The 25620-nt window shown below is 47.2% G+C and overlaps 9 protein-coding genes across 11 annotated transcripts; 7 read left to right on the top strand and 2 right to left on the bottom strand.

Moving 5' to 3' along the window:
- The first annotated feature begins 6 nt into the window (after nucleotides 1-6).
- Nucleotides 7-5312, top strand: BDCG_05244 (RNA-dependent RNA polymerase). Of its 3 annotated transcripts, none has more exons than XM_045420906.1 (6): nucleotides 7-2478; nucleotides 2578-3587; nucleotides 3692-4062; nucleotides 4149-4303; nucleotides 4446-4931; nucleotides 5019-5312. In XM_045420906.1, exons 1-5 carry the CDS (start codon nucleotides 624-626, stop codon nucleotides 4772-4774), a joined length of 3720 nt encoding a protein of 1239 aa, XP_045281185.1. In that variant the 5' UTR covers nucleotides 7-623; the 3' UTR covers nucleotides 4775-4931; nucleotides 5019-5312. The 3 variants fall into 3 exon arrangements, with proteins under 3 accessions (XP_045281185.1, XP_045281186.1, XP_045281184.1); XM_045420907.1 differs by having other exon boundaries at nucleotides 4446-4938; nucleotides 5027-5312; XM_045420905.1 differs by having other exon boundaries at nucleotides 4446-5312.
- Nucleotides 5313-5914: 602 nt separating this feature from the next.
- BDCG_05243 (RNA polymerase II transcription mediator complex subunit) lies at nucleotides 5915-7265 on the top strand (the record flags this gene model as incomplete). Its single annotated transcript, XM_045420904.1, has 3 exons — nucleotides 5915-6008; nucleotides 6091-6491; nucleotides 6558-7265. 3 exons carry the CDS (start codon nucleotides 5915-5917, stop codon nucleotides 7263-7265), a joined length of 1203 nt encoding a protein of 400 aa, XP_045276907.1.
- Nucleotides 7266-8004: 739 nt separating this feature from the next.
- BDCG_05242 (uncharacterized protein) lies at nucleotides 8005-8879 on the top strand (the record flags this gene model as incomplete). Its single annotated transcript, XM_045420903.1, has 2 exons — nucleotides 8005-8069; nucleotides 8159-8879. 2 exons carry the CDS (start codon nucleotides 8005-8007, stop codon nucleotides 8877-8879), a joined length of 786 nt encoding a protein of 261 aa, XP_045276906.1.
- Nucleotides 8128-10344, bottom strand: BDCG_05241 (20S proteasome subunit alpha 6). The gene is made up of 3 exons (XM_045420902.1): nucleotides 10167-10344; nucleotides 9979-10090; nucleotides 8128-9907 (listed from the first exon to the last, which is right to left on the bottom strand). Exons 1-3 carry the CDS (start codon nucleotides 10202-10204, stop codon nucleotides 9263-9265), a joined length of 795 nt encoding a protein of 264 aa, XP_045276905.1. The 5' UTR covers nucleotides 10205-10344; the 3' UTR covers nucleotides 8128-9262.
- A 114-nt stretch (nucleotides 10345-10458) lies between these two features.
- On the top strand, nucleotides 10459-11827 carry BDCG_05240 (vacuolar protein sorting 55 superfamily protein). The gene is made up of 3 exons (XM_045420901.1): nucleotides 10459-10754; nucleotides 10836-11049; nucleotides 11199-11827. Exons 1-3 carry the CDS (start codon nucleotides 10716-10718, stop codon nucleotides 11330-11332), a joined length of 387 nt encoding a protein of 128 aa, XP_045276904.1. The 5' UTR covers nucleotides 10459-10715; the 3' UTR covers nucleotides 11333-11827.
- A 248-nt stretch (nucleotides 11828-12075) lies between these two features.
- On the top strand, nucleotides 12076-13864 carry BDCG_05239 (uncharacterized protein; the record flags this gene model as incomplete). Its single annotated transcript, XM_045420900.1, has 2 exons — nucleotides 12076-12130; nucleotides 12207-13864. The coding sequence occupies 2 exons, from the start codon at nucleotides 12076-12078 to the stop codon at nucleotides 13862-13864; spliced, it is 1713 nt and encodes a 570-aa protein (XP_045276903.1).
- A 174-nt stretch (nucleotides 13865-14038) lies between these two features.
- Nucleotides 14039-15993, top strand: BDCG_05238 (uncharacterized protein). The gene is made up of 4 exons (XM_045420899.1): nucleotides 14039-14417; nucleotides 14516-14770; nucleotides 14873-14970; nucleotides 15062-15993. Exons 1-4 carry the CDS (start codon nucleotides 14319-14321, stop codon nucleotides 15123-15125), a joined length of 516 nt encoding a protein of 171 aa, XP_045276902.1. The 5' UTR covers nucleotides 14039-14318; the 3' UTR covers nucleotides 15126-15993.
- On the bottom strand, nucleotides 15347-16932 carry BDCG_05237 (hsp70-like protein). The gene is made up of 2 exons (XM_045420898.1): nucleotides 16102-16932; nucleotides 15347-15986 (listed from the first exon to the last, which is right to left on the bottom strand). The coding sequence occupies exons 1-2, from the start codon at nucleotides 16492-16494 to the stop codon at nucleotides 15738-15740; spliced, it is 642 nt and encodes a 213-aa protein (XP_045276901.1). The 5' UTR covers nucleotides 16495-16932; the 3' UTR covers nucleotides 15347-15737.
- A 1267-nt stretch (nucleotides 16933-18199) lies between these two features.
- Nucleotides 18200-23552, top strand: BDCG_05236 (actin beta/gamma 1). Its single transcript, XM_045420897.1, has 8 exons — nucleotides 18200-19196; nucleotides 19326-19356; nucleotides 19650-19705; nucleotides 19779-19809; nucleotides 19899-20670; nucleotides 20741-21887; nucleotides 21971-22065; nucleotides 22141-23552. Exons 1-6 carry the CDS (start codon nucleotides 19190-19192, stop codon nucleotides 20969-20971), a joined length of 1128 nt encoding a protein of 375 aa, XP_045276900.1. The 5' UTR covers nucleotides 18200-19189; the 3' UTR covers nucleotides 20972-21887; nucleotides 21971-22065; nucleotides 22141-23552.
- The last annotated feature ends 2068 nt before the right edge of the window (nucleotides 23553-25620 follow it).

Below are 25620 nucleotides of genomic sequence, written 5' to 3'. Positions count from 1 at the left end.
AGATAGTTATACGGAAATATATATATATATATATTTTCTCGCACTGACTACATAATGTTGACTTTGTAATAATTTTGAAAATGCTAGCCGGGGTACCTAGGTACAACCACGGCTATACTACACTGCATGCACGTGACAAAAACTTCCCGAGAGACCTCAAGCAACAAACGAAAAGGACGAATATTCACCGCTTATCACCATTCACGAAAAGACTTTTCTCCTTTTAAACCATCCCAACTATGCTGCTCGGCCCGCTACACCCTCTTTACTTGCTTATATTCTTTCAATCCTTTTTTTTTACATTGCCCGCCCGCTACAAGACACTAATAATGTGGTATTGCTAGTGCATTGGGTCGGACTGTAGCTGCAGCAGGCTTGGGCAGTAGTGATTTCTGTTCGTCAGACGACAACCAAGAGGAGGTTGTCTTGCAGGGTAGAGGATTCTCGTTGGAGGCCTCAAGTTTCTCATGTGTTATTTTGTTTTTCTTATTTTTATATTTCTGTTGAGGCTGTTCTCTTTCAACTCGACTGCCGTCGACTTGACCTTTCTCTTATCACTCACTGGGTTTCAGTTCGCAAACTGTCCTTCGATCGCTAATTAAAGGGGCTTCTGCTTCTACGCAATGGAGATCTTCTGTCGAAATGTTCCCAACCAGGTCCAGGACAGCCATTTGAAGCGACAATTCAAACCAGTACTTGCGTCCTTCGGTATCCACTGCTTCAGCTGCCGCAAGCTCCCCAACTGCAATGCTATCTTGACTATTGCCGATTATAGTAAGGCCTTGAAGCTGCTTTCCACCTATGGACAAACTTCTGGCCAGGGCAGGGTGCGAAGACCTCCTAGGCAACAACTGAAGATGTTTGGGCAGAATATCTTCATACAAGAAGGTCGCAATACCCCGGACGAATATCTACTTCGCACATTAATAAATGAGGAAGAAACCAGGCTTTCGCGAGGGGCAGTCTCCGGCAATGTGCAGGCCTATCACCAGCCAGCGCCTGTCAAACGGCTCAAGAGCTTCTCCATCACTTCTATGTCCTGTGGTATGTGGGATTATCACGAGGGAAATCCGGTGTTTATTGAATGTTATCGCTCCGGGAAGAATGGCAAGATCGCGTTTGGTAAAACTGCTATCCGGGTTGCGCTTGAGACGATGCACGATATTATCTATCATCTTGAATTCACCTACTTCAATATACACGGATCGATCTACACTAGCACGACTAAGGCACCTTCTATAACCATCACGGCTAATACTGCCCCGAGACTATACAAGACTGATCCAACAGATGTGTTAGAAGCCAAATTTGGTGCTATGTTTCCATCCCGACCGAAATGGCAGCGAGGGCCTCCTCCAAAAACTAGAGTTGGCCATTTCGGCGATGAACACGAGTATCTCGCCGGTACTTGCTTTGTCTATCGATTTCTCTTGAGGGATGCAAGCGACCTCAATGCTGTTCGAGACCTTGGCAATGAGCACCATATCCCCCATATTGCTAGATGGCTGGACCATCGCGCACAGTACGACGTGCCGTACTCCACCTTGATGCAGAGGTTGATGGCCTTCTTATCTCAGGAGCGTCTTCCATACCAGGTCAGATTTCAGTTACAAAAACTTGTGTGGAACGGTGACATATCGCCCGCCAAAGCAATTTCGTTTGCATCCCGTGTCCAAGCTGCACTGGTTACTGAAAATCTGGATGTCGTCGTTCAAGCGTTGATGAGGCTGCGGCAGAATATAAAGTGGCCGTCCCCAGACGTGGAACCATCTGAAGTCGACGTGTCTGCGCTAGTAGCAACGTTCAGAAATGCCCTTGAAGCCGCCGTCCGCGAGCACAAGATGGCCAGCACCAATCGCCATACCAACCCCAATCATGTCTCCATCCACCGTGTTCAGGTCACGCCTTGTGGTATTTACTTGGATGGGCCTTACATGGAATCCAAGAATCGAGTTTTGCGCCGCTATGCTAATCATGTCGACCATTTCCTCCGTGTCGAATTTATGGACGAAAGCGGAGACCCTGTCCGATATGACCCGCGCGCATCTATTGACCTGATATTCCAACAACGCTTCAAAGGTGTCTTGAAAAACGGAATCAACATCGCAGGCCGCAAGTTTGAGTTTCTTGGCTTCTCTCATTCGTCACTTCGTTCTCAGACGTGTTGGTTCGTGGCACCTTTTTATGCAGATGGGATTCTGTACAATGCCACGACTATCATTCAGAACCTGGGTCGATTTGATCATATTAACTCTCCAGCGAAACAGGCGGCAAGAATTGGACAGACGTTTTCCGAGACCTTGACCTCCATCCCTATATCCGAGGAAATTATTTCGGTAGTGCAGGACGTGAGGCGGAACGACCGAGTCTTTAGCGATGGAGTTGGTACAATATCGCCCTCCGTGATGTATATGATCTGGAAGGACTACTCGCTACGGACAATGGTGAAGCCTACTGTCTTCCAAATCAGGATTGCGGGTATTTATTTCCCCTTTCAATTCTATATATTTAAAGCCTTGAAGTTTGTTCAGGATGGATATTATTTCTCATTTCTCCTCTAACTTGTTTTTTGAGCAGGCGCCAAAGGGATGGTCTCTCTAGATAGCAGAAACAAAGGGGAATCTCTGGTTCTGAGGCCCTCCATGATTAAATTCCCCGTTACAACCTCCTTCAATGCTTACAACATCGAAATATGTGGATCGGGGATAAGGTCGCTACCGTTCTTCCTCAATGCTCAGTTGATCAAGATTCTGGAAGATCTGGGCGTCGACGGCAATGTCTTCTTGAAGTTACAGCGAGACGAGATTCTGAGACTCCGCGCTACAGCGACTTCGACTACACAGGCGGCGAAATTTTTGGAAGACACAAATATCGCAAAGTCTGTAGGTCTCCCGTGGCTTATCAGCATCCTAGAAGCCCTTGGACTCCGCCACTCCGATGACGAATTCCTGCGTCGAGTTATGGAGCTTGTTGTCCTGATCAAGCTACGAGATCTAAAATATCGCGCTCGAATCCGAGTTCCTAAGGCAGTGACTCTGTTTGGCATTATGGATGAGACCGGATACCTAAAGGAAGGAGAGATTTTCTGCACGAGTTTGTCCGATAAAGGACGCAGGGAGGTGCTTTTGAATCCTAAGGTTGTTGTGACTCGCTCCCCAGCTATGCATCCCGGAGATGTCCAGATCGCAAAAGCCGTCGATGTCCCCGCCGACTCCCCGCTCCGCCAACTCCACAACTGCATCGCTTTCAGCCAGCACGGCGACCGTGACCTTCCCAGCATGCTGAGCGGCGGAGATCTAGATGGTGATCTATACAACGTCATATTCGAAGATACATTAATTCCTAGGGTTATTAGTCCCCCGGCACAGTATCCTCGCGTACAAGAAAAAGTACTTGACCGGCCCGTCGTACGCGACGATATTATAGATTTTTTCGTGACGTTCATGCAGCAAGATCAGTTGGGAAGGATTGCTACGGTTCATCAAACCATTGCAGATCAGAAGGCTCTTGGGACTTTTGATCCACAGTGCTTGTTACTTGCGGAGCTGCATTCTACTGCTGTAGATTTCTCGAAGAGCGGGGTCCCTGTACGTTCTGTGTTAAGCAACTCCTCAACTTGTATTTGAGAAGCTGTTATCGATGTATCTTTTAGATTGTATGCTAACCGCCCATACTTTATACAAAATAATAGGTTGACTTAGCGCGCATCCCCAAATTTCCTCGCTACCGTCCAGATTTCCAGGCCCCCGGACCCCGCGTCCGCATTGCAGAGAGCCTATCTCTGCTCGAAGAACATGACCAGATGACTGTGCTGGATGATGATGATGAAGAAGAAGACGAGCGCCCGACTGCAAGGTACTATAAAAGCGAAAAGATACTGGGAAAACTGTACAGGGCTATTGATGAGGTGGAGTTCCTTCAGCATCGGCAGAATGCCATTGAGCGTTCGATGGCGATGGCTGCTCCTAGTGTGCTGAAGGGCGTCTGGGCGTTCGTACAAAGTGAGACGGTAGGGTTTCTGTGGGATCATCACGTTGAGAACGCACTGGAAATTCGGCAGATGTATGTGAGGGAAATCGCTATACCTTCTTTGCCTGTCGCTCTTCGTCCTCCTTTTACTAACATATTGTTGCGTTCTATCTATTTAGTTACGAAGATAACCTCTTAGAAATCATGGCTCGGTACTCCTCCACCCCATGGAAGAGCTCCATCACCGAGTATGAAGTGTTCGTCGGCACTATCCTGGGCCACGGACAGAAAATTACCCATCGACAGAAGGACGCGTCAAAACAGATGAGGGAGGGTACGTTGATTCCCGTGCATAACTTGCACTTTTCTATATTCAAAGACACAATACGCATCCGCGTTCCCTATATTATTATATACACTATCATGCCCCATTCCTTCAACAAAAGCCATAAACCACTAATCCATCATAAACCCAGAATACGAGGGGCTCGTCCAATTCGTCACCGCCATGATCCAAGGTCGCGAAACGGGCGGGATGGAATCGCTCGAACGGTCCATCGCCTGCCTTTACATCGCCATTGAAGAAGAGGGGAAGCATAATAACCAATCCTCACGGGTATCCAAACCCGATGCCTCCGCCACTCGTTACCGTCATAATTTGGAACAGCAATACCAGGGTCGATCAGGAGATGGCTACGGGACTAACAAGCAGGGTAAAAAGCAGAGGCTGTTTAGTTTCCCGTGGATTGCGGCAATTGTGTGCCTAAAGGAGGTCGATAAGCTGCAGCAAACTATGCCGTTTTAGGGATACGTCCCCGTACAGGAGGAGATCTGGGGGGGGGGGGGGGTGTGAGGAGGTTTTTAGAACGCAGGTGTGTTCTGGTATGATATAGTTGCTGGTGCGTGTGTGCGGAGGTTTTCTCAGGGAAGGTGCACGAGTGATGTGGCCACGGTTCAGCAGGGTATGGAGTGGGTATTCAGCTTTAATTTCCTATTTCCCTGTTTAATCTTTTCCTCACTTGCGTTCGATGGTCTTCTGACTTGTCTAGGTAGGTAGATATCCTTCATCGAGGTGTTGGCGTCGGCAGTCTAACGGATCTTGTTCTTTTGTTTTGCTTCCTCGCATTTGCACTGGTGATGGTTGGGTGGGTGGCATTTGTTTTATCTTTGTTTCCTTCATTAAATAATGTATTTCACTAATACTTCTTCTTCATCCTCTGCTTTCTCTTGCCCTCCTTCTTCCAGCAGAATATTACGGCAGCCAAGAGTAGACATGAATTACTCTAGTCCTAATGCAGTTAGTATGTTACTATATATGATTTAATCAGTCTATGAGCTTCCACCCCCCACGATCTCTCCAACATTTCTCAGAACCCCGGCTATAGAATCTCCTCAAGCGTATAGAGAGACCCCCCGGTATAGGGTATAGAGCCCCCCAGGTATAGAGCCCCCCGTATAGAGACCCCCAGGTATAGAGATCCCCCGGGGATAGAAACCCCCCCCCCCCCCAGGTGTAGAGACCCCATAGAGGCTCCCGGGGTTATGATACATTGAGCTCTCTTTCAATGTGGGTCACTATTTCATACAATCTCCAATGAGATCTCAATTACTAATACAATGAGTATCATCTCATTGCAACACTAGTATAAAAAATTATTGGTTCTTTCAGTGTGATAAATCCTCAGAAACGATAAATTAGAGATTGATGGAAGGTTGCCGTATTTTTTCGTTGCATCTTGTTACCATATTTGATACACTAGTAAGAAACTTGAAGCTCTCTCCGCTATCTCGGGCAGTTTTATTCACATTTACTGATATGCGATGCGCCGAGCGGGAGAATACAGTTCCCCAGCCCAGCCATGTTCTACAACATTTATTAAAATCCTAACCTCCCCGTCCAGCGCCCCGATCCATATCTCTCTAATTCCCGCCCCCCTAGTTCACCATGGCTGCCCAGTCTGCGGTCCCACTGGAGGAAATCACCTGGCGCTCTCCTCTCCATGTGCAGACGATGGGTGGCTTCCTTCATTCAAACAACAGTAGGTATATACATATTATGCATAACTATATCTATATTCCTTTATTGCTATAACCGAGATACTAACCCAATACACCAAACAGTCCTCTTCTACTTCGCCGAATCGCCCTTCTTCGACCAGACGTCAAACAACGCCTCCCTTGCCATCCAAGCGAATTATAATGAGAATTTCCGCCCTTTCATTGAGACACGCGAGGCCTTTGAGGGCCGGTTGAAAACCATGCAGGGTCTGGAGTTCATGGTCGTGCATGACCCACTGCAGGAGGCGGCGGCGGCCGCCGCGGTGGGTGGGAAACAACAGCGAAAGCAGCAGGAGTTGTCCAATATTTGGGTGATTCGGAAACAGATGCGGAAGAAGCGGACGGGGGTGGGATCGGGAGCTGCAGGCGGTGATGATGAGATTCAAGTGCTCGCGACATACTTTGTTGTGGGGGATTCGGTGTTTATGGCACCGTCGGTGTTGAGGGTTGTGGGGAGTCGGATGGTATTGCAGTGCCCCATGGGAGAGTTTTTTTTTTTTTGCATAAATAACTGACTACTATCCTGGCAGCTCTCTGCGGTAACGTCTCTAACAAGAGCCCTTTCTGTCGCATCCCCATTGCCCACCTTCTCCCCTTCATACGGCCACACGTACATGCCCCCCGTCCCCAAATCCCTCGAAGCATCACGCCCGGGCGTACAGCAATCCGGCCAACAGAGTGTTGGCGATGCTCCCATGCCCGATGCATCCTCACAATCCAAGGGCGGAAGCGTCCTATCAGCAACCGGAACAACACAACAACCAACAGCCTCGACATCCCCGCTAGCTTCATCATCAACAACAACACAAGACTCCCGCAGCCTCGTTGAAGCGTTCAACCTCCTCTCCCGCTACGGCGATGAATACATGGACGACGCACCCTTACTTGGTGAGCCAGGCTCCTTCATCATCGGAAAGACATCCACAGAGCCGCTGGTAGTGGGGATGCGCCAGCCTATGAGTAGCAAGGTATCCAAGGCTCCCACTCCCGCCCCATCTGCTGGTGCGGGGCCCGGTGCGAGTAAACCGGGGACACCAGCAGCAACAGGAGGAGCAGCAGCGCCGCCTGCTATCAAAACTGATGCGGCTACCCTTGGGGCAGGGAAGGCGGGAAGAGGAGGGGAGAAGAGTCCTACTACTCCCGGGGGAGGGAAGGAGAGGGTTAAGCGGAGGAAGAGTAAGGTATCGTCTGCTACGGTGGCGTCGTTGGCTGCAGGATCGAGTGCGGGTGGCTCTTGATTTATGTGGATAGTATCTTTTTTTCAAAGTTGATTGACGGTTGGCTTCTTTATCTCACGTTTAGATTGAGCGTTTTATATCTGGGTCTATGTAATTGGGGGAATATACCATGAGTTCATGAAATACATACGGAAGAGGCGCAAAAGGTGGGGATCTAAATAATGTGTACAATTCTTTTACATATTTACCAAATTTCGCAGCTATTTCACATTTAACTACAACCATTCTGTTTCATCCTATTCCAATAAAATTGCCACAAATGGTACTTGTATGTATATAGTAGGCCTCTAAACTTCCGTATCACCGCTGCCATAGAACCCTGTGACTGCCCCCAGAGGTCCCGCCTGTCTTCGGAAACTTACCACTCGTCCTAGACACTTATTCCCCGCGCGGTAACTGTATATAGATGGACACATACCGTCATTGTTGGGTTGTATATCCACCGCCGCCGTGTTTCTTTAACCAACTCGATAATAGAGTTCTACAAGTTTAGCATCCATTGTTCGCTAATTCCCCGCGCTTGAAGTGAGTCAAGCCTTTGTTGTCGTCGCCGTTGCGCCGGGCCATCTATCTGCAATATCGAGACCCTCTCCCGCAGCTCTCATAAAGAGACAAACTCATATAAGTAATCGAGAAAGCCATTTGCAAAAAGTTAGCAGTGAGGTGCAACCTTGCGATTACGCCCTCGATCAAATAAATATATATACCGCGACCCCATACTAAACAAATCTCGCCCAACATGGCTACCACCGCGGCCACCACCACCCATCCTAACGCAGATAAACCCACCGTAATCTGCGTTTTGTAAGTATATTTATTATTACCAATCTCCTCTTCCCCGATATAGAAAATAATATACCATGTACACCAAAAAACTAACCCGCACTGACCAGCTGTGGCGCCCACAAGGGCACATCCCCCGCCCACCTCGCCTCCGCCCGCGCCCTCGCCCACATCTTCCACAAAGCAAACATCACCCTCGTCTACGGCGGTGGCACAGGGGGCATCATGGGCGAGCTCGCACGTACGCTAGTCTCCCTCTCGGGCCCCAGGGCTGTCCATGGTGTGATCCCCACCGCCCTCGTCAAGATCGAGAATGGATACCGGACATCGCTTACAGCTGCTGAATCGCAGGTGGGCGGGAAGGCGCCGGAGCGGGTAGTAATTATGAGTGAGGATGGTGGTGATGCTGGCAAGGCGGAGGGGGGAGGGCAGCAGCGGGGATCGTTGCTAGGGGAGTCGGAGTATGGCCTTACGACGCTTGTGCCGGATATGCATACGCGCAAACGGATAATGGCGCAGAAGGTTATGGAGGGAGGTCCCGGGAGTGGGTTTGTGGCCCTTGCGGGCGGCTTTGGGACGCTGGAGGAGGCTATGGAGATGGTTACGTGGAATCAGCTTGGGATCCATCATTGCGGGATTGTGTTGTTGAACATTGATGGGTATTGGGACGGGCTTTTGCAGTGGGTGGAGAAGAGCGTGGAGTCTGGATTTGTGAATGAAGCGAATAAGGGCATTTTGGTGGAATGTCGCAGTGTTGAGGAGGTTTTGGGGGCATTGAGGGATTACAGGCTCAGTGAGGGGAGATACACGCTGGATTGGGCATCTAGTTAAGGGGGGTTAAAAGTAAGAGCTAAAGGAAGTAAGGATCAGGCGGGAGTCTTCTTGTCAGTACCCTTGTTTCCTCCGGTTGACTCCTTTTATTAATAGTCATGAAGTTTTTCCGGTGTTGCTTTTGCTGAGTACAGGGTTGACGTGATGCATCAGATATGCACACGACCGGCCTGTGTATATATATACCTAGTTAGAATATGCCTGCTTTCCATAGCCAGAAATTGCAATTATTGTTAGCTTATGATGTGAGTAGTGTTAGGATCGTATCGCGGTGATGGAAAACGTCATCTATTCCGATAAGCAGCGAATCATGGCTAGAAAACATGGAGGTTGCATTTAAAACAGAAAGAAATCAAAAATCAGGATCATCGATCGTCATATAATCATGAGTCTACCTCCATTGACTGCCCCTCCGTCTCTGCCTCTGCCTGTTGCCCTTCAGAACTAGCACTCTCCAAAAACCCAGAAATTTCCAGACCCTCATACAACCTGAAGGCCTCAACTTTCCCTTTCCCCACCCCACTCCCAACTCCGACAACGCCAACTGACGTATTATCAACCGTCAGCTCCTTATCCTGCGACAGACTCTCCTTCAACGCCCTAAGCCCATGCTGAATCAGCTCCTCCCTCCCACAATCCTCAAACTTCTCCAAATGACGCTCCAGGTACGTCCGCGCCATCTGGCTCCGCGCACCAATGGCGCAAGCAACCATCTCTTGCGTCATGCCTGATGGCTGGAATTCGTATAGATGGGGGCCTGCGTCGTCGATGCCGGCCACGAGCAGGCCGACGCCGTAGGGCCGTTTACCGTACAGTTGGGTGTTTGACTGGGCGCGGTCGCCGAGTTTGGTGACGATGTGTTCGAGCGGGATGGGTCTGCCGTAGGTCATTTTCGAGGCGAGGGATTGCTGTTTCATGAAGTTTGACAGGACGCGGGCGTCGGAGGCGAGGCCCGCGATGGCGATGCCTAGGTGCTGGTCTATAGGGATTACCTTCTTTTGGTAGGAGGATAATTCTTCGGCGTTGCGCTGTATATATCAATATATTAATATTTAGTATTGAACGGTGGGCGGAGGGTTGGTCTGGCATGGCCTCGCACCTTAAGAGCCACCAGGACGGCATGTGTCTTGCTGACGATTCCGACGACTACTGACCCCTGTTTCACGGCTTCTTGGGCATATTCGACTTGGAAGATGCGACCCTGCGGCGAGCTGTAAGGGGGATTGCCTGGTCAGTGGAATTGGGTCTATCTAATGGAGAGAGCATCTGGTTGTCCGTGTTGCTTACAAGGTCACCGAATCGTTGTCGTAGTTGTTTCTGAACATAGCGAATAGGCACTGGTAGCTGCGGGACGGGTATCTGAGAGAAAAACAGCTATACCAGAGATATTCCTGTTGTAATTAGATGCTGCAGCGTCACTTAGGTTGTATAATAGTATGTCTGGATTTGATATCTCGTAGGCAAAGCAGTGACGCGGTAGAGCTTCAGTCCAGATCGGGTTAGCTCGCCAAGAACCAGTGATTTGGTAAGAAAGGTGGCTGTATCGTACGGTACCGTATTGTATCCGACAACCCAGCTTCGGCGCTTCGTTGCTATCGCATACATCCAACTGGATTAATCAATTTAATATCGCTTGCTTGGGGCTGAGCTTTTGCTACAGATTCTCATTTATTTTATTTCGTCTGCTGCTCTGACTTCTCCGCCTGCGTCTGCAGGACTCTCCGCTATACTCCTTTGATTGAAGCTGGAGCGGGCTTCACATCATCAAACACCATCACCTCCTCCCTCATCTCCCCTCCCTCCACTCTCCTGCCCGCCTCCATCCTCCAAGGCATCATGGCAGCGGGACTAAAAACCATCATCGCCCTCTCCTTTGTACGATTACCCCTTTCTTCCTGACCCCATCTGATAGACCACAGTTGCCTAACCGCTCTTCCCCGCCTGGATAACAAACAGGTCCTCGCAATCGGTTTCCTCTTGGTCATCCTCTCCGCCGCGCTATGGCATAACTATCTCCCCCTCCTCGTCGTTGCCACATATGTAATCGCTCCACTACCGAACTGGATATGCGGCCGCTGTGCCAACCCTGATGATTTCATGGAGAGCGCGGGGAGCGCTGTGGTGGATTTCGGGAGGTGGTGCACTGGCTTCCTGGTTGTGATGGGCGTTGGTGCGTTGACTTCCTCCATAAATGCTGTTCTTGTATACATCAGCTGCAGCGATACTCCTTACCCGAAAGGCCTCCTGCTTGGATCTCTTGAGGACCTGCCTGCATTCAAGTGGCCTGCTAACTTAAAACGTGTCTGCCTGAATAAATAGCCCTCCCCACTCTTCTGGCTCATAGCGGTGCCATCCAGATTCCCGCGATGGTCATGTCGATCCTGGGTGGCCTATTGATATATACTACCATCATCAGTTTCTCGATGTTTTTCCAGGAGCAGGAAGAGTTCTAAGAAGGCTAGAACCAAGACTAATGTGCTGTGTTTTTCCCCCTCTATCCCCGCCTACCTTACCCATATTCACCCACTATTATTAGTTTTCTGCGCTTCCCTTACATCTTATTTACCCCACGACAGTTCACCCTACGAGTCCAGGAGCCGGTGATTTGTTGTTTTTTTACGGTTTATGTTCTTTCCTTCTGCGTTTTATGACTTTTCTCTCTTGGGGTCTTGGTTATTGCTTTAATCCTATTGTTTCACCGTTTTCTTCAAGAGTGTGTACATGCATTTGGTGTTTCGCCTTGTGCTAGGGCTATATTGCAAGCCTGGAAGATCATATTCGAGCTACTGTAGTTATGGATGCTAATACCAATATACTCTTTCTCGATTTTCGCAAATGTACCCCTGGTTGACACATGGAGGGATCGCCTCAAACATATATATCGGTCTTAGCTTTGTACGCTTCTCCAATTACCCGATCTCTACCTGTTTATATTTTAGAGTCCTATAACTACCTAGGTATCAAGGTTCGACTGATAACCACGTGATATCGCGTCGCACCTGTCGCGACCATCGCAACTCGAAGTTTCAGACAAAAACTTCAACAAGCTCCAACATCTACGGTGCATGGGATTTTGAGGTATCTTTATTTATGGTAGACAATTTCAAAATTGATACATCTACACATTGGAATTATGTTCCATACAAAACCCATCCCACCCAATTGTTGAAGTTTTTGCTAGCGCGTTCTGATCCGGATGGAAGTCTGGTCAGGCCAAGTCACTGGTGCCGCGGATCTTTCGCATGGGAAAGGTACGTGCTATGCGCAAGATACAATCCGAGCTGGAATCTGAAGAAATTCATGATATTAACACCATTTGTCCACTAGGCATCTCACTGCTGGTCGATCCGACTTTGATTAGCCACTGCGCCCTACAGAAGGACGCCCGGCTCTCCCTCCGCTCCTTTGTTAATCCAACCCTTATCCCCTATTACGCGCGAATTGGCCCCGCTCTCGAGGTCCATATCAAAGACTTCAAGTCGATAGAATGGTGGAAATGCAGACTGTTAAGTGGTGTCGGTGACGAGGACGAGGACGCTGATGATCGCGTCGATGACCCGCTGCCTATCCAGTGCCCAACAGGGGTGCTTTTAGCTGTTGAAACGCCCCAACGACGTGGTAGTACCTCCAATACGCTTAACAATGATGTGACGGATATCCTTGTGTACGGGGTGCTTGGTTTAACCTCTCTACATTCAAAGCGGCCGCCAACTCCTCCCTCATCATCACCTACTTTCCCTGATCCAACCCTAGAAAACTCAAATGACAATGAAGGCAGTGCTCCGGGGAGGGAATTGCGGATCTATGCCGTTACACTTTGCTCGGGGCTCATTTCGATGGCCAAAGCCCTACCATCTCCCCCATTTAGCCCAAACCCAGGCTCTTTCACTGATAATAATGATGATAATGATAATGACAATGACAACGATTACGATAACGAGACATATGCCGAATTCCTACCGGAACAGCGATCTCCATGCCCCAAACGGAAGCGGATGGCAAGCATTTTCGACGCAGCGACTGAATACCATAAGAAGGTCCGACGGAAAGGTGGCCAGGCGGTTTCGCAGCTGATGTCGCGCAGCTTGTCGTTGGCGTCGGGCCATCAGCTGTCGAAGTCGGCAATTGCGAAGATTAAGAAAGAGCCGTTGGATACATCCTTCCTTGATAAAGGTAATAATATTAATAACAATGGTGATAGCAGTACACATAAACCACGAATGTTATCGATCAGTAGGATAACGAAGACACCCAAGCAATCTTCGTCTGCTACACCGTTATCGACACATTTACGCGATTCCAGTTCGAACATCGGTGCACGCCCACGGACCGCGAGTGTCTCGAGTTGGAGAAGCACACCTGGACCCTTTGCCCCACAGCAACAACAACAACAACAACAACAGGATAGGCAGATACCCTCTCCACCACAGCTAGCCTATTCATCACCGTCTGAAACGATTTCAGCAAACAAAACACTATTAACCAGAACCATCCTAACGTGCATGCGTCTGTATGGGTTCCATCGTAATTCGCGCACGAACAATCCAGCTGCCACTTCGAGTCAGTCAAAACAGCCACCGCTACCAGGATCGACGGATGTGGATTTCCCGGTTGTACTCCCGACGAAGACAACCGTGCCAACACCAATGCCTACCCACGCGCAAACGGAGAAGCCATCGCAATCGTACTCAAGGCCTTCAACAGCTACCGCTATCCCTGCTGCTGCTCCACCAGATACAGAGGAAGACGACGATTTCAAAGCTATGTATCATGCTGCGTATCGCGCGGCATCTTTCGCGCTGAGGCGGTATTTGAAAGATGTTACGAATGGGTCTACTGGTACGGGAGGTTCAGCAGTGGCGGGGACAAATGGATTAAATAATGCTTCTTCCGAAACAGGGGGGGGGATGGGTGTGCCTTTGCTAGAAAGGGGGAAAGCTACGGATCTTGTAGATGGTATATTGAGGTTGTTTTGCGAGACGTAGGGGCTATTGTATGGCGAAAATATATATATATTCTTTCTTTTTTCTCCTGATGAGGCATATCCTCTGTTAAATTAGGCTAGACTACCGCTTCATAAAGATGTATCCTTAGTCAAGATTCGCCAATGCGGAGTAGACTTCTAGTATAATAGTGAGAGTTGATATGGACGTGTCGGCGGAGACTGCAATCAGACGCACGTGACCAAGCTCGATCAATCTGACGTCGCCATTTGACGGTTGCGAACAAACTGAACAAGATATCAAACACATCCGCTGCGGACTCACAGAGGCTTACCGTGGAGCATCCGAACATAATACGAGGGGATATTATATGCTTAAATCCTTCTCTTTGCGCTCTTTAAACAAATAGATAACATATAATTACCCGTCCGCTCCCCGCTCCCTTGACTCAAACAACCACCAAGCTTCAACATCCTCACATCTTTGCTCACCCGCCATGGACGACTCGGATAACCGTCTTTTCCGCTTCACAAAGCCACAATGGCTAAGTAGCGCCAACGCGCGCACGGCTGGAATCTACGCCTCCGGCGCTCTGGTACGCATTGTTCTCCCAAACCAGCCAGCCAGCTCTACCAACCTGTGCCAGGCTGCTCCCGACCATCCAGCTAACGAAAGAAAACCCATTTCTCGCAGTTCTCCCTCGGTTTCTTCTTTCTCGTCGATGCCGCCGCCTACTCCCGCAGCTACGGCGGCCTCGTCCACGTGAAGTTCGTCGACTGGATTCCAGGCATTTGCTCTGCGCTGGGCATGCTGGTGATAAACTCCATCGAGAAGTCGCGGTTGAGTGCGGATTCGTACAGCTATTCCGGGAATGGGGTTGCGTGGAAGGCACGCTTTGTGCTGTTTTTGGGCTTTGCGTTGTTGGCTGGGGGGTTGGCGGGGAGTGTGGTATGTATTCTTTTTGTGTCCATTTAACTGATTGAGGTGTTGGGTGGATTGGAGGTGAGAGGGGAGGGGAGGGGAAATATGGCTAACATGCGTTATCTGTAGACTGTGCTTGTTCTTAAATACGTTATTAAGGACTATCCGCTGAAAACGGTATACTTTGGGATTGCTAATGTTATCGCTAATTCCTTGATCATGATGAGGTGGGCTGTTCCCTCTCCCTCAACCCCCCCCCCCCCCTTCTTCCTAGAACGTGAGCATATACTGACACCTGCTATTACTCCCGGATTTTAGCTCCGCTGTGCTATGGGTATCGCAGAATATGGAAGAGGATTACACATACAGCCTGACGTTGTAGGATGCCGTCGAGATCACGGTACAGGCAACCGTTTTATGTCTTCCTGGAGAGCTTTTGATCGCGATTAAATCCTTTCTCGTATTTCAGCTACCATATGTCCCTCTTTTCTTCCCCTTGTCACGTAATTCTCGTTCTTTTGGGCCCGAATGATTTGGTCGTTTCACGCGAGTTGTTCCGGCGTCTGTGGTGCGATCTTTAAGATTTTCTTTTGACCTGGAGAGCGCTTATCCTATCCCGTTATTGTTGTCATTATTTTATCCTTATGACTCGGACTTTAGTTCAATGTATGAATCCATCCCTTAATTGACATATTTTTTATTTTATTTTATGGCGTGCTAGATAGCGGTGCGGCAATACGACATTATGCATTTATCATACGATCAAACACCCTGTTTGAATGCCACACGTAGGTCATGATAGACAGACGGACGTATATAATAAATATAATAGAGAAAGCAAGAACTTTAACTATCCATTTTTTTATCCCGCGAAACGCCAATGTATATATCCTAACCCATGCACATAAAATCATACAACCAATGAAAAAACTCATAACCACCTCCCAAGAGGGGGAGGGCAAAAAACAACCCAATCCTGATATATCTATGCTGGTTACGCCAAAGCACGTCTCAACCAGTTAACCAACTTATCCACACCATCCATGTCGCTGGCGTCAAAGCCTTCTCCCAACTCCTTCCTTACATCTTCGGGTATATGTCGCAGCAGCTCATCTAGGGCGGGCTGGTGATTGCGGATGGCGGATGAGAGCGCATAGACGGCCTTGCGTCGCACGGTGGTCTCCGGGTCGTTCTGTGAGAGGGCGAAGAGGGTCGAGAGAGCTGTGGGGGCTTTGGAGAGGAGCTGTTATGTAGAGAGGGTGAGCTTGTTAATATATATGGTTTCATAAAGTAAAATATAAAGATAGAAATAATAAAAATAAAAATAAAAAATAAAAATAAAAATAAAAAAAACATACCATCCCCTGCGCCCCCACATTATTCTGCACAGCCGTCCCAATACACCACGCCCCCATCATCCGCCTACCCCCCTCCTCCGCCGCCAACTCCTCCACCAACGGCTCCCACAGCCCCAGCACGCCCAGGTTATTCGCGTTATCGAGGTTTTCGACCAGCTGCTCGAAGTTATCGAAGGCGATCAGCTTGTCGTCTAGCGATGTGGCGGGGGAGCGGATGGCGGCCATGGCGTTTTTCATCAGCTCGGCGTCTGAGGGGGCGTTTAGGAGGATGCGTTGGAGGGCTGTGGGGGAGAGGGCGCGCGGGGCCCGCGGGGGGTTATTATTATCATCGGAGGTTTTTGGGACGGAGTTTTCGATGCTCCATTTTAAGAGGTTGTTCATTGAGGCGTCCATTGTTGTGTGTGTATGTGTGTGTGTGTGTGGTTTGAGTGGAGGGGGTGGAAGAGCACAGGACGGGCAGGACGGGCGGGAGGGATGGGTGGTACATGTAGGGGCGGAACGGAGAGCGGGGGAAGAAACGGAGGGGGATGCGGTTTGTGATTCCCGGTTTCTTTATCTTTTAATCTGTATTTCCCGAGTCTATATCAAATAGCGACGGAAAGTAGTATGTTTAGCTGAGATATATATGTGAGTACTATAACTTTCTCGTCCCAGGCAAGTTAATGTTATTTAGTTGAACAGAAAAGAGGAATTCTGATGCCAAGACCTGTCAACTCATCGCTGGTGGCGGCGGGTGTTTTTTCTAGAATATGCCGCGTGGTTCCAACGCATTGGACTGCATCACCAATCATGCATACTGTCTGTACAATGTTGAAAGGAGGCCTTCTTTTTTTTTCTCCATGTTTCATATTTAATTGGTAAATCCTTGAATCAGATAGCGAGGGTTCAATACGTTTTCTGATAGTTGCACTGATATGAATCATTTGCGGTAGTGGAACATAAATTATATATCAAGCTTGTGCTGGTCTGTAGACATTAAAATAAATAAATAAATAAATAAAATTGTGAAAGCTTTATGTTTTGCTACTCTCTTAACCTCTAAGAGCACTAATGACACTATTCCCAATTTCAAAAGCCCATCCAGTATACTCACCTACTTTCCTTCATCAGCCAGTTCTCACCACCCGTCCTGGGGGGGAATTGACCACGAGTTCAGGAGCTCATAGAATTTTTTCCCAATAGTAGCCATTAACCGGTGGCCTGTTTGTGTACATCCCAGTTCAAGGTCGGTTGAAATTCCAAATCAAGCTTATATATATTGCTGCCTGCTCAACGTACGAAATGAGTGTCAACGGTCACTCCTCTTTTCTTCCTCAATAAAATATCGAGTAAGTAAAGGAAAAATCGGCGTTTGTGGTCTGACTGATGAAAACGTGGCCCACAATACTGTTTCTGGGATGAATTGTTCGATCAATCGAAGCCTTTGCTTGCTTGCTTGTTGGACCGATGGATCGCTGCACACTTCATCCTACGTCTCGACATCTGGCGGCTAATCAGGGAGCTGATGCTTGCGGGCACATATGTATAGATATTTTCTTCGTAAAGATTCCGAGGGGGCCTGGTTTCGTATATTCTAATACCTGTTCTGATATTGGGTTTGCCATTAGTTTCCCCTGGCCGAGAATTCAGTCAGATAGGCGCGGTTTGCTAGCAGCTTAGGGTATCTAGTATATTGTGATAGCGGAAGGGATCATGATGTTATTGGAAGGATGGTTGGAGGGAGGGGAGAGATGACGAGCCAGCCAGATGCCATCAGTTGACAGTCAGTTGGCTCTAACTCTCCAAGGAAGGCTGCGTGGTGGTGCTCAACTATCCATCCTCTTTGCAATTGAACAGAGCACGTCTCTGCTTGCAAACGGAAGATAGCCTCAAACAATAAGAACAAGAACACAACATGTACTGTACATGTAACTGGTAACTGTACATAGGTTGGATGGGATTAGGTTCCTTAGATTCCGAGATAGCTTTCTGCTTTGTGGTGGGTTTTGAGTTTCTTTTTGCCGCCGGACAACGCGCGTCCCTTGTTTGGCGGTTGCCTTGTGGAGATTCTCGGGAGAGCGTACTTACTACGCAGTATGTTGTATATTATTCCATGGAAGGCGATGGATGAATGGGCCAGGATGGGATGGTGTGAGATCTCATTTCTCATTAGTAAGAAGCTGTCAATTAGTTAACTAACTAGTTAAATAAGACCAAGGTGAGGTGGCTTATAGTCGGACTAGGTAGACTAGTATAATAATATGCCACGAAGCCGCAGTTCTCCTCTGGCGATGGATTTTTTCATATTCTGTTCAGCTGGTATGGTATAGTTTTAACGCGAGAGAGATTACTACGTTAGAGCGAGCGGGAGAGAGGGGAGGGGGAATGGAATGGAGGTTGACACATGCGGTACAAGGAATGCAGGCAGAGGTTGTATGGCGCAACAGGTACCGTAGATGTCCCTTTTAACCCCGCCATGTTATGTTTTAGACAACATGGCAAGATACCGTAATTTAACAATACCGTGCGGATACCGCTCAGACCAGCGCAACGGGCTGGAGCAAGAGCATGGTCCGCACAAACCACAAAACCAAACAAGAAATGTTCAGATGGTGGCAGAAGCTGGGATAATGACCATAAATCATGTATGCCTGGGAGAATAGAATAATAATAGAATAGGCACTGGCATTTTTTCTATGTGACCATGTATTCGTCATGCCCCCCCTTCCGTGGCCCCCTTAGCCGTCCTCTTCATGCTCAACAACCCAGAGGCAGCAGTTGTTCTCAGGAGGGGGGGGAGGTCTTGATATAAGGGAGCTGAACCTCTGGGCCGCCGTAATATTACCGCGCAGTACGGCTGCTCACCCGCCAGTCGAACCCAACCCAACCACTTCACTTCCTTCTTCTCTTCTTCGTCCAAACTTCCTCTTCTTCCTTCTTCCTCTTCTCTTCTTCTCATCTTCAACGTCGAAATTCGCCAACACTCACCTCGCCCCATCTCACATCTCGCCCACCCACAACTCTCCTCCCTCCATTCCTCTCCCATCCAATTCTTTTCTATTTCTGCTTTATTTTCGTAGTCCCTTTTTTGCCATCTCTTCAATTTACAATGGAGGGTAAGTCTCTCGCTCTGTCAGCCCCCAGTTTCCCCTCCTCCCCGTGGCCTGGTTCTCACTCATCCATCCTATCCTTTCTATCCACTCTTCCAAATACTGGGCTAATATGTTCTCTCTCGACTCGTGTAGAAGAAGTTGCTGCCCTCGTTATCGACAATGGGTATGTCTTTCGTCTCCTCCCCACCTCATCCCCCGGAGGAAATAGTTCCCTCCACCCCCTTTGTGTTGCTGTGTCCGCGCCCTTCCAGTTTGCGCACTACACAAACGGAACTTCCCTCTCAACAACTTCGAAATCTTGCTTCGCCCTCAACTCGATCTCATCACTTGACGCTGCGTGGCCCCTTTTCTAGCCTATGCATGGGATGAGTTGTGGGATTTCACAATTATGGCTACTATCGATGTTTGAAGGCAGAGGCTTCTCTGGTTCTGCGATGCTGACTGACGTACCTGCAGATCCGGTATGTGCAAGGCCGGTTTCGCTGGCGATGATGCTCCCCGAGCTGTCTTCCGTAAGTTTTTCTCCACCTAAATCAAGGTATTGGTTTCATTTTGCATTATTTTTTGTCTGCTAACATGGAATAGCTTCGATCGTCGGCCGTCCTCGCCATCATGGGTAAATATTATTCTCCCACCCGGCCTTCCGCCAACTCCCACGAAAGCAAAATGATATATGGACACCAAGGACACTAACCCCGCCTGTAGTATTATGATTGGTATGGGCCAGAAGGACTCCTATGTTGGTGATGAGGCACAATCCAAGCGTGGTATCCTCACCCTCAGATACCCCATCGAGCACGGTGTTGTCACGAACTGGGATGATATGGAGAAGATCTGGCATCACACCTTCTACAACGAACTCCGTGTCGCTCCTGAAGAACACCCTGTTCTGTTGACCGAGGCTCCCATCAATCCCAAATCCAACCGTGAGAAGATGACCCAGATCGTCTTCGAAACCTTCAACGCCCCTGCCTTCTACGTCTCCATCCAGGCCGTCCTTTCTCTTTACGCTTCCGGTCGTACCACTGGTATCGTTCTCGACTCCGGTGACGGTGTTACCCACGTCGTCCCCATCTACGAGGGTTTCGCTCTTCCACACGCCATTTCCCGTATCGACATGGCTGGCCGTGATTTGACCAACTACCTTATGAAGATCTTGGCTGAGCGTGGCTACTCCTTCTCCACCACTGCGGAGCGTGAAATCGTCCGTGATATCAAGGAGAAGCTCTGCTATGTCGCCCTCGACTTCCAACAGGAGATCCAGACTGCCTCCCAATCATCCAGCTTGGAGAAGTCTTACGAGCTCCCTGACGGTCAGGTCATCACCATTGGCAACGAGCGATTCCGTGCCCCAGAGGCCCTCTTCCAACCGAGCGTCCTGGGTCTTGAGAGCGGCGGCATCCACGCCACTACCTACAACGCCATCATGAAGTGCGACGTCGACGTCCGAAAGGATCTCTACGGCAACATCGTCATGGTAAGTTCATAAGAATATTATCCATACTTAGCTCTTCTAGTACTAGCAAAATACTAACTAATTGAACTAGTCTGGCGGTACCACTATGTACCCCGGTATCTCCGACCGTATGCAGAAGGAGATCACCGCCCTCGCTCCCTCGTCGATGAAGGTTAAGATCATCGCTCCTCCCGAGCGTAAATACTCCGTCTGGATCGGTGGTTCCATCTTGGCGTCCCTCTCGACGTTCCAACAGATGTGGATCTCAAAGCAGGAGTACGACGAGTCTGGACCTTCCATTGTCCACCGCAAGTGCTTCTAAGGTATGGGGGTGTGTATGTGCGTTTGTTTTATTTATTTTTTTTCATTTTTGTTATTAAAATGAGATGTTAGGTTTTCGTTGTTGTTGCAAGTTGTTGCAGCAGTTGTTTTTAGCTTTTAGGAAGAAGGGTATCAAACATCTTTTTTTCTTTTTATTTTTACACATCTTAATTAAAAGGAAAAAAAGAAAAAGAAAAAAACTACGCAAAAACAAAAACTACTACAAGAAAACAAAATTTAACCCGATAGTTTTTCTTACTCTCCGTTATTCTTCATCCTACGTTCTAGTTTCCCCCCCTCCCCCTTTTCGATCTCAACGACCCGGACAATTGATTGATTGATAGAGCAACCCCACCCCTCAACTCCCTCCTCCTGTATCTCAAAAAAAAAAAAAAAAAAAAAAAGGCAAGGAACCAACTATTCCGCTAGCACGTGTACACGACATACTCCGCCGAGAGAGAGAGAACTGGAGACAAAATTTGCATTTCCCTTGCCTCCTCTCTCCATCGAATCCCATGTCGAAAGCCCGTGAGAATTGGGGTCCTATTGTTTGCTAGTTACGTCAACTTGTATGTGTTGTTAGTTGAGTATTGAGGTTTTTTTTTTTTTTTTTTTTTTTTTTTTTTTTTTTTTTTTTTTTTTTTTTTTTTGCTGAAAAGAATTGAAGTCCCGCTTGCTTGATCGATCTTCTTCACCTTGTGCGAGCTGAATATGTTGATAGCGCCATGGTAGTAGTAGCTGAAGCGGCAGGTTATTGCGCAAGGGTAACAACTAGTGAGAGTATTGGCGATGTGATGTAGGGAGTGAGTGAGGGTGATTGGTGTCATAGTCCTGGCTAATAAATGCGAGTCCCATTTCCCTCCCTTTATTTATTATTATTATTATTAAAATTGAATTAGTTACATGTTTATAGAAGGGTGAGTGAGCTCCATCCCTTTATGATGGTTTCAAAGTTGATATCTTTGTAAGTTTCATAGCTGATGAGATATTTTTAACCTAGCTATCTGGAGTTGTATCCTCCTTCTTTACAGTTGCTGGTTAAGTTACTGTGAGTCAAAGATTGGCAACTGTTTTTCTTGTTCATATTCTGATGAGGTACATACTCCTGTATCTCTCCCTCTCTCAACCTGTTCTCGAAACCGTCACTTAATTTCTATACACCACGGATAGGATAAACGCAGGTATTCCTCACGTCTCTCTTTCCCTCTTTCCATTTGGGACATTCTTAGTTAAGAATCCTTGCCCCTGGGATTCTCCCCCTTCTCCTCTCCCCAGACCTTTTGCCGCGAATACCTCTCACTCAGCTTCTATAAACTATGGATACACGGCCGAGTCTTTCCCACACCCTTTTCATTCAATTGAACATGGTCAGTGTCCGGGATTCAGTCAGATATCTCCCTCCACTTTAGATATCAACTTGGATGTCCTGCCATCCCAAATCTGAGCTACGTTCCATTCAAGCGGAACTCTTTACTCCCACAGATACCCCCTCTGTATCTCTGTTCTGATATCTTCTCAGACATTCATTCCCTTACATCCCTCGATTGATCGCTGAATTATAGGTCTGTCTCTTCTTTACGCCCTGCACATGGTCGTCATATGCCCAGAGAAGCGCATAGTCAGCCTGCCACACATCATCTCCTGCTTCCATATCGCGATGTCAATTTCTCATATCTGCTTTCCCACATGTGTATGGTGAAAACCGTCAGTTCCCCGGTCTGGACTACAACTGGTGGATACTAGACACATCGATGTACAGTGACACAAGGAGAAATCGGAATGGTGAACAGCTATCAGAAAACCCATATGAGTGTTCAACTTCCTCTCACAGATTGAGCCGTCACCAACTGGTCTCTTGACTTTTCACCTTGGTTTCCACAAGGTGAAGAGAATGGAGGCCGTGATATTTTTGATCCATTGTATTGTCTAGGAAGGTTTTTGCGCATTATTTGATAAACGGTATTTGGTTTATTATATGTTGGAGAAGGCCGGTACACCGGGAGGTTTATTCAAGAGAAGACCGGGCTTGGATGCATGGGTTGACGGGTTATGGCTTTGGACTTTGGATACTGATGAAGGAGATACTTGAGAAGGAGCTGGGATTTTGATGAGCTTTTGTCGATCTGGGTATTTTATATAACTGCTTTCCGTGGGTAGAGGTCGATAAGTATCGCAAGTAAAATCCAACTTTGCTATTACTTCATTAGTTCCCCCCCACCTTATATCCTATACAGCAGAGGTAACGGGATCAGATTTGTATAACACGGCAGCTAGATCAAAACTTCAGCCAGCCTACTATCCCCTTTAATAGTGACATTCGTAGAAGGGACTAGAGTGAAATAGTCACATCACTCATAGCACCTGATATAGGACTTCCCCATCCTCATGTAAAAATTCCTGCGCATTGTGAGCTTCAACACTATCCTCAGGATATCGCCTCTGAAGATTAACCTAGGTTATAATTTTAGACATAATATGAGAACCAACACAATAAGGGCCTGCCTTCACTTCCAGGGGCGTTCCCATTTACCACTTTTCTTTTCGAAAAAAGAGGGCAAAAAGAGGTGGTGCCATAACTCAAGTATTTATGTGACTAAAAAGAAAAGCTGTTAGACATGCTGTTTTTACCATGGTGAACATCGGACCTGAATATTATCACTATGCTAATGCAACTGATGATAAATCCCAGCCAGTATGCCTGGTATTACTCAATAGCTAATTGTAGTTACTGTTTGTTGCAACATGCCTTAAGCACCATGAACACCCACCTATAGGAACACCCACCCACCTCACAGTGTGTGTAGTTATTTCCTAGTCAGAGGAGAACAGCTTAGAGTCGGAAGAAGAGAAGATTTTGACAACATATATCACTGGTCAATTCCCAGGCACTGCAATTATCCCTTGGGAGTAATTGCATCAGTGGCAATGAGGTTGGTTGAAAGTGATAGAATTGAGTTAAAATTCTTGATATTTATGTTGTTTTAAAAACTCTCTCTCTATTAAAACACCTTTACTCTTTTCATTGAATGACAGGCTGGAAGTTAATATGATTAATACTTCATGTATAATATCAAAGAGTATAAAACTGTCCACAATATTTCATTTTTATTACAATTATATTCTTCATGTCATCATGTGCATCTTCATCAATCAATATGATACATAATATCAGTCTCAGTCATACAAGTCTATTCTCACTTTGCACACATTTTCATATAACATCAAATGCTTTCTAAATACCTCTATAAAGCACTTACACTCAAGAGTTATGAAGTTATAATTCTATCACCTCTCTGATCAATTCACTATTCAAGAACTTGATCCTCACTTACCTCTCTGCTACTCTGTCTTAAAAGGCTGGAATAAAGCCCATCTCATCTATCACTATCATATCAACTACCACACTATGACCATGTGTTAGATGATTCATATTCATAGGGAGTTGCAGTCATGATGTTAGTCATCAGTGACATTTTAAAGTGCACAGATGGAATGCAGTTAGCTGTGCCTGCTTCAGTGAAAAGTGAGAGAAGTGTGACAGGGTTTATTTTCAATCATGTGAAAAACAAGGAGTCAATGTGAATATATTTCTTATTCTTGAGGTTTATCAGTACAAAGCAAAACAACAAGATTAGAAAAGAACGTGTCTGTCATTACAAAGCTTTTTCATGATTTGAGAGACCACTACCTGTCTCCCAGAGAAGTTCCAGCTTCAAATTTTACTAGAAGAAGAAAACATCTCTGTTTGAATAAGTGGGAGCAGCCATATAGAACATTGGTAGTTCAAGGGTAGAGGCGTGAAGCTGAGCTGAAAGAATCGAAACACAAGTGTCAGAGAAAGTGAAGTCTAACTCATCACTCATATACTGAGAGGCTAAGGTTGAATCTTTCCTGATAGAAGTGATTGAGGGGCTCATAATATGGAATACTTCATAAGGGGCACTAGTTATCTTGTAAGTAAAACGCATCTTTTGATATAGTTATCTACTAAAATTTATATACGTAATTAACTATAAAAAAGAATTGCCATTTTTAGATATCATTCAAGAGAATGGCCAAGCTTCACAATGTGCTGAAATCATAACTTCTCTTGATATATAAGTATGTGTACCCCATGTTTTCTCTCTTTTATTCACTTATTTTTCATATCGAATACCTATTTCTTCTAATTCAATATTCTCATTACAACTCTGACCTTAGCTCGTCGAGAACGCTAATGTTTTCCGTGTAGCTGTACAGATTCCGCTAGTTGATACAAGCCCACCGCCCTCGTCGGGACTTTCAAACAAAACGTCTTTTAGAATTCACATTGTTTTGCCTGCTTCGATCATGTGTGGAACATTTAACCACTACACAAAGTGGTCTCATTGATATCTAACAACGACAAAGGGGAGCAGCGGTATTCAGTCTTACCTCCTACCCTATTGCGGAGAGCCAATGGTAGGCATGAGACTGGCAAAACCCGCCCTCCTTGCAGGAGAAGACAGCCAAGGCTCTATCTAGAGTGAAAAAAGACGAGTCAAATGACTTTATTATGGACATGAAACCTGTGAAAAAATGAGGAGTATAGGGTACTAGAATTGCTACATGTACGCAGAGTACGCTCTGGCTGAGAGGGAGAAAATGAGGCTTATTTTCCTTTCAGTCTTT

The sequence above is a fragment of the Blastomyces dermatitidis genome (genome assembly GCF_000003525.1).
Source record: "Blastomyces dermatitidis ER-3 genomic scaffold supercont1.5, whole genome shotgun sequence".
Classification (NCBI taxonomy): Eukaryota; Fungi; Ascomycota; class Eurotiomycetes; order Onygenales; family Ajellomycetaceae; genus Blastomyces; species Blastomyces dermatitidis.
Note: the sequence above shows the minus strand (reverse complement) of the source record. Positions and strands in the feature narration are given on the sequence as shown.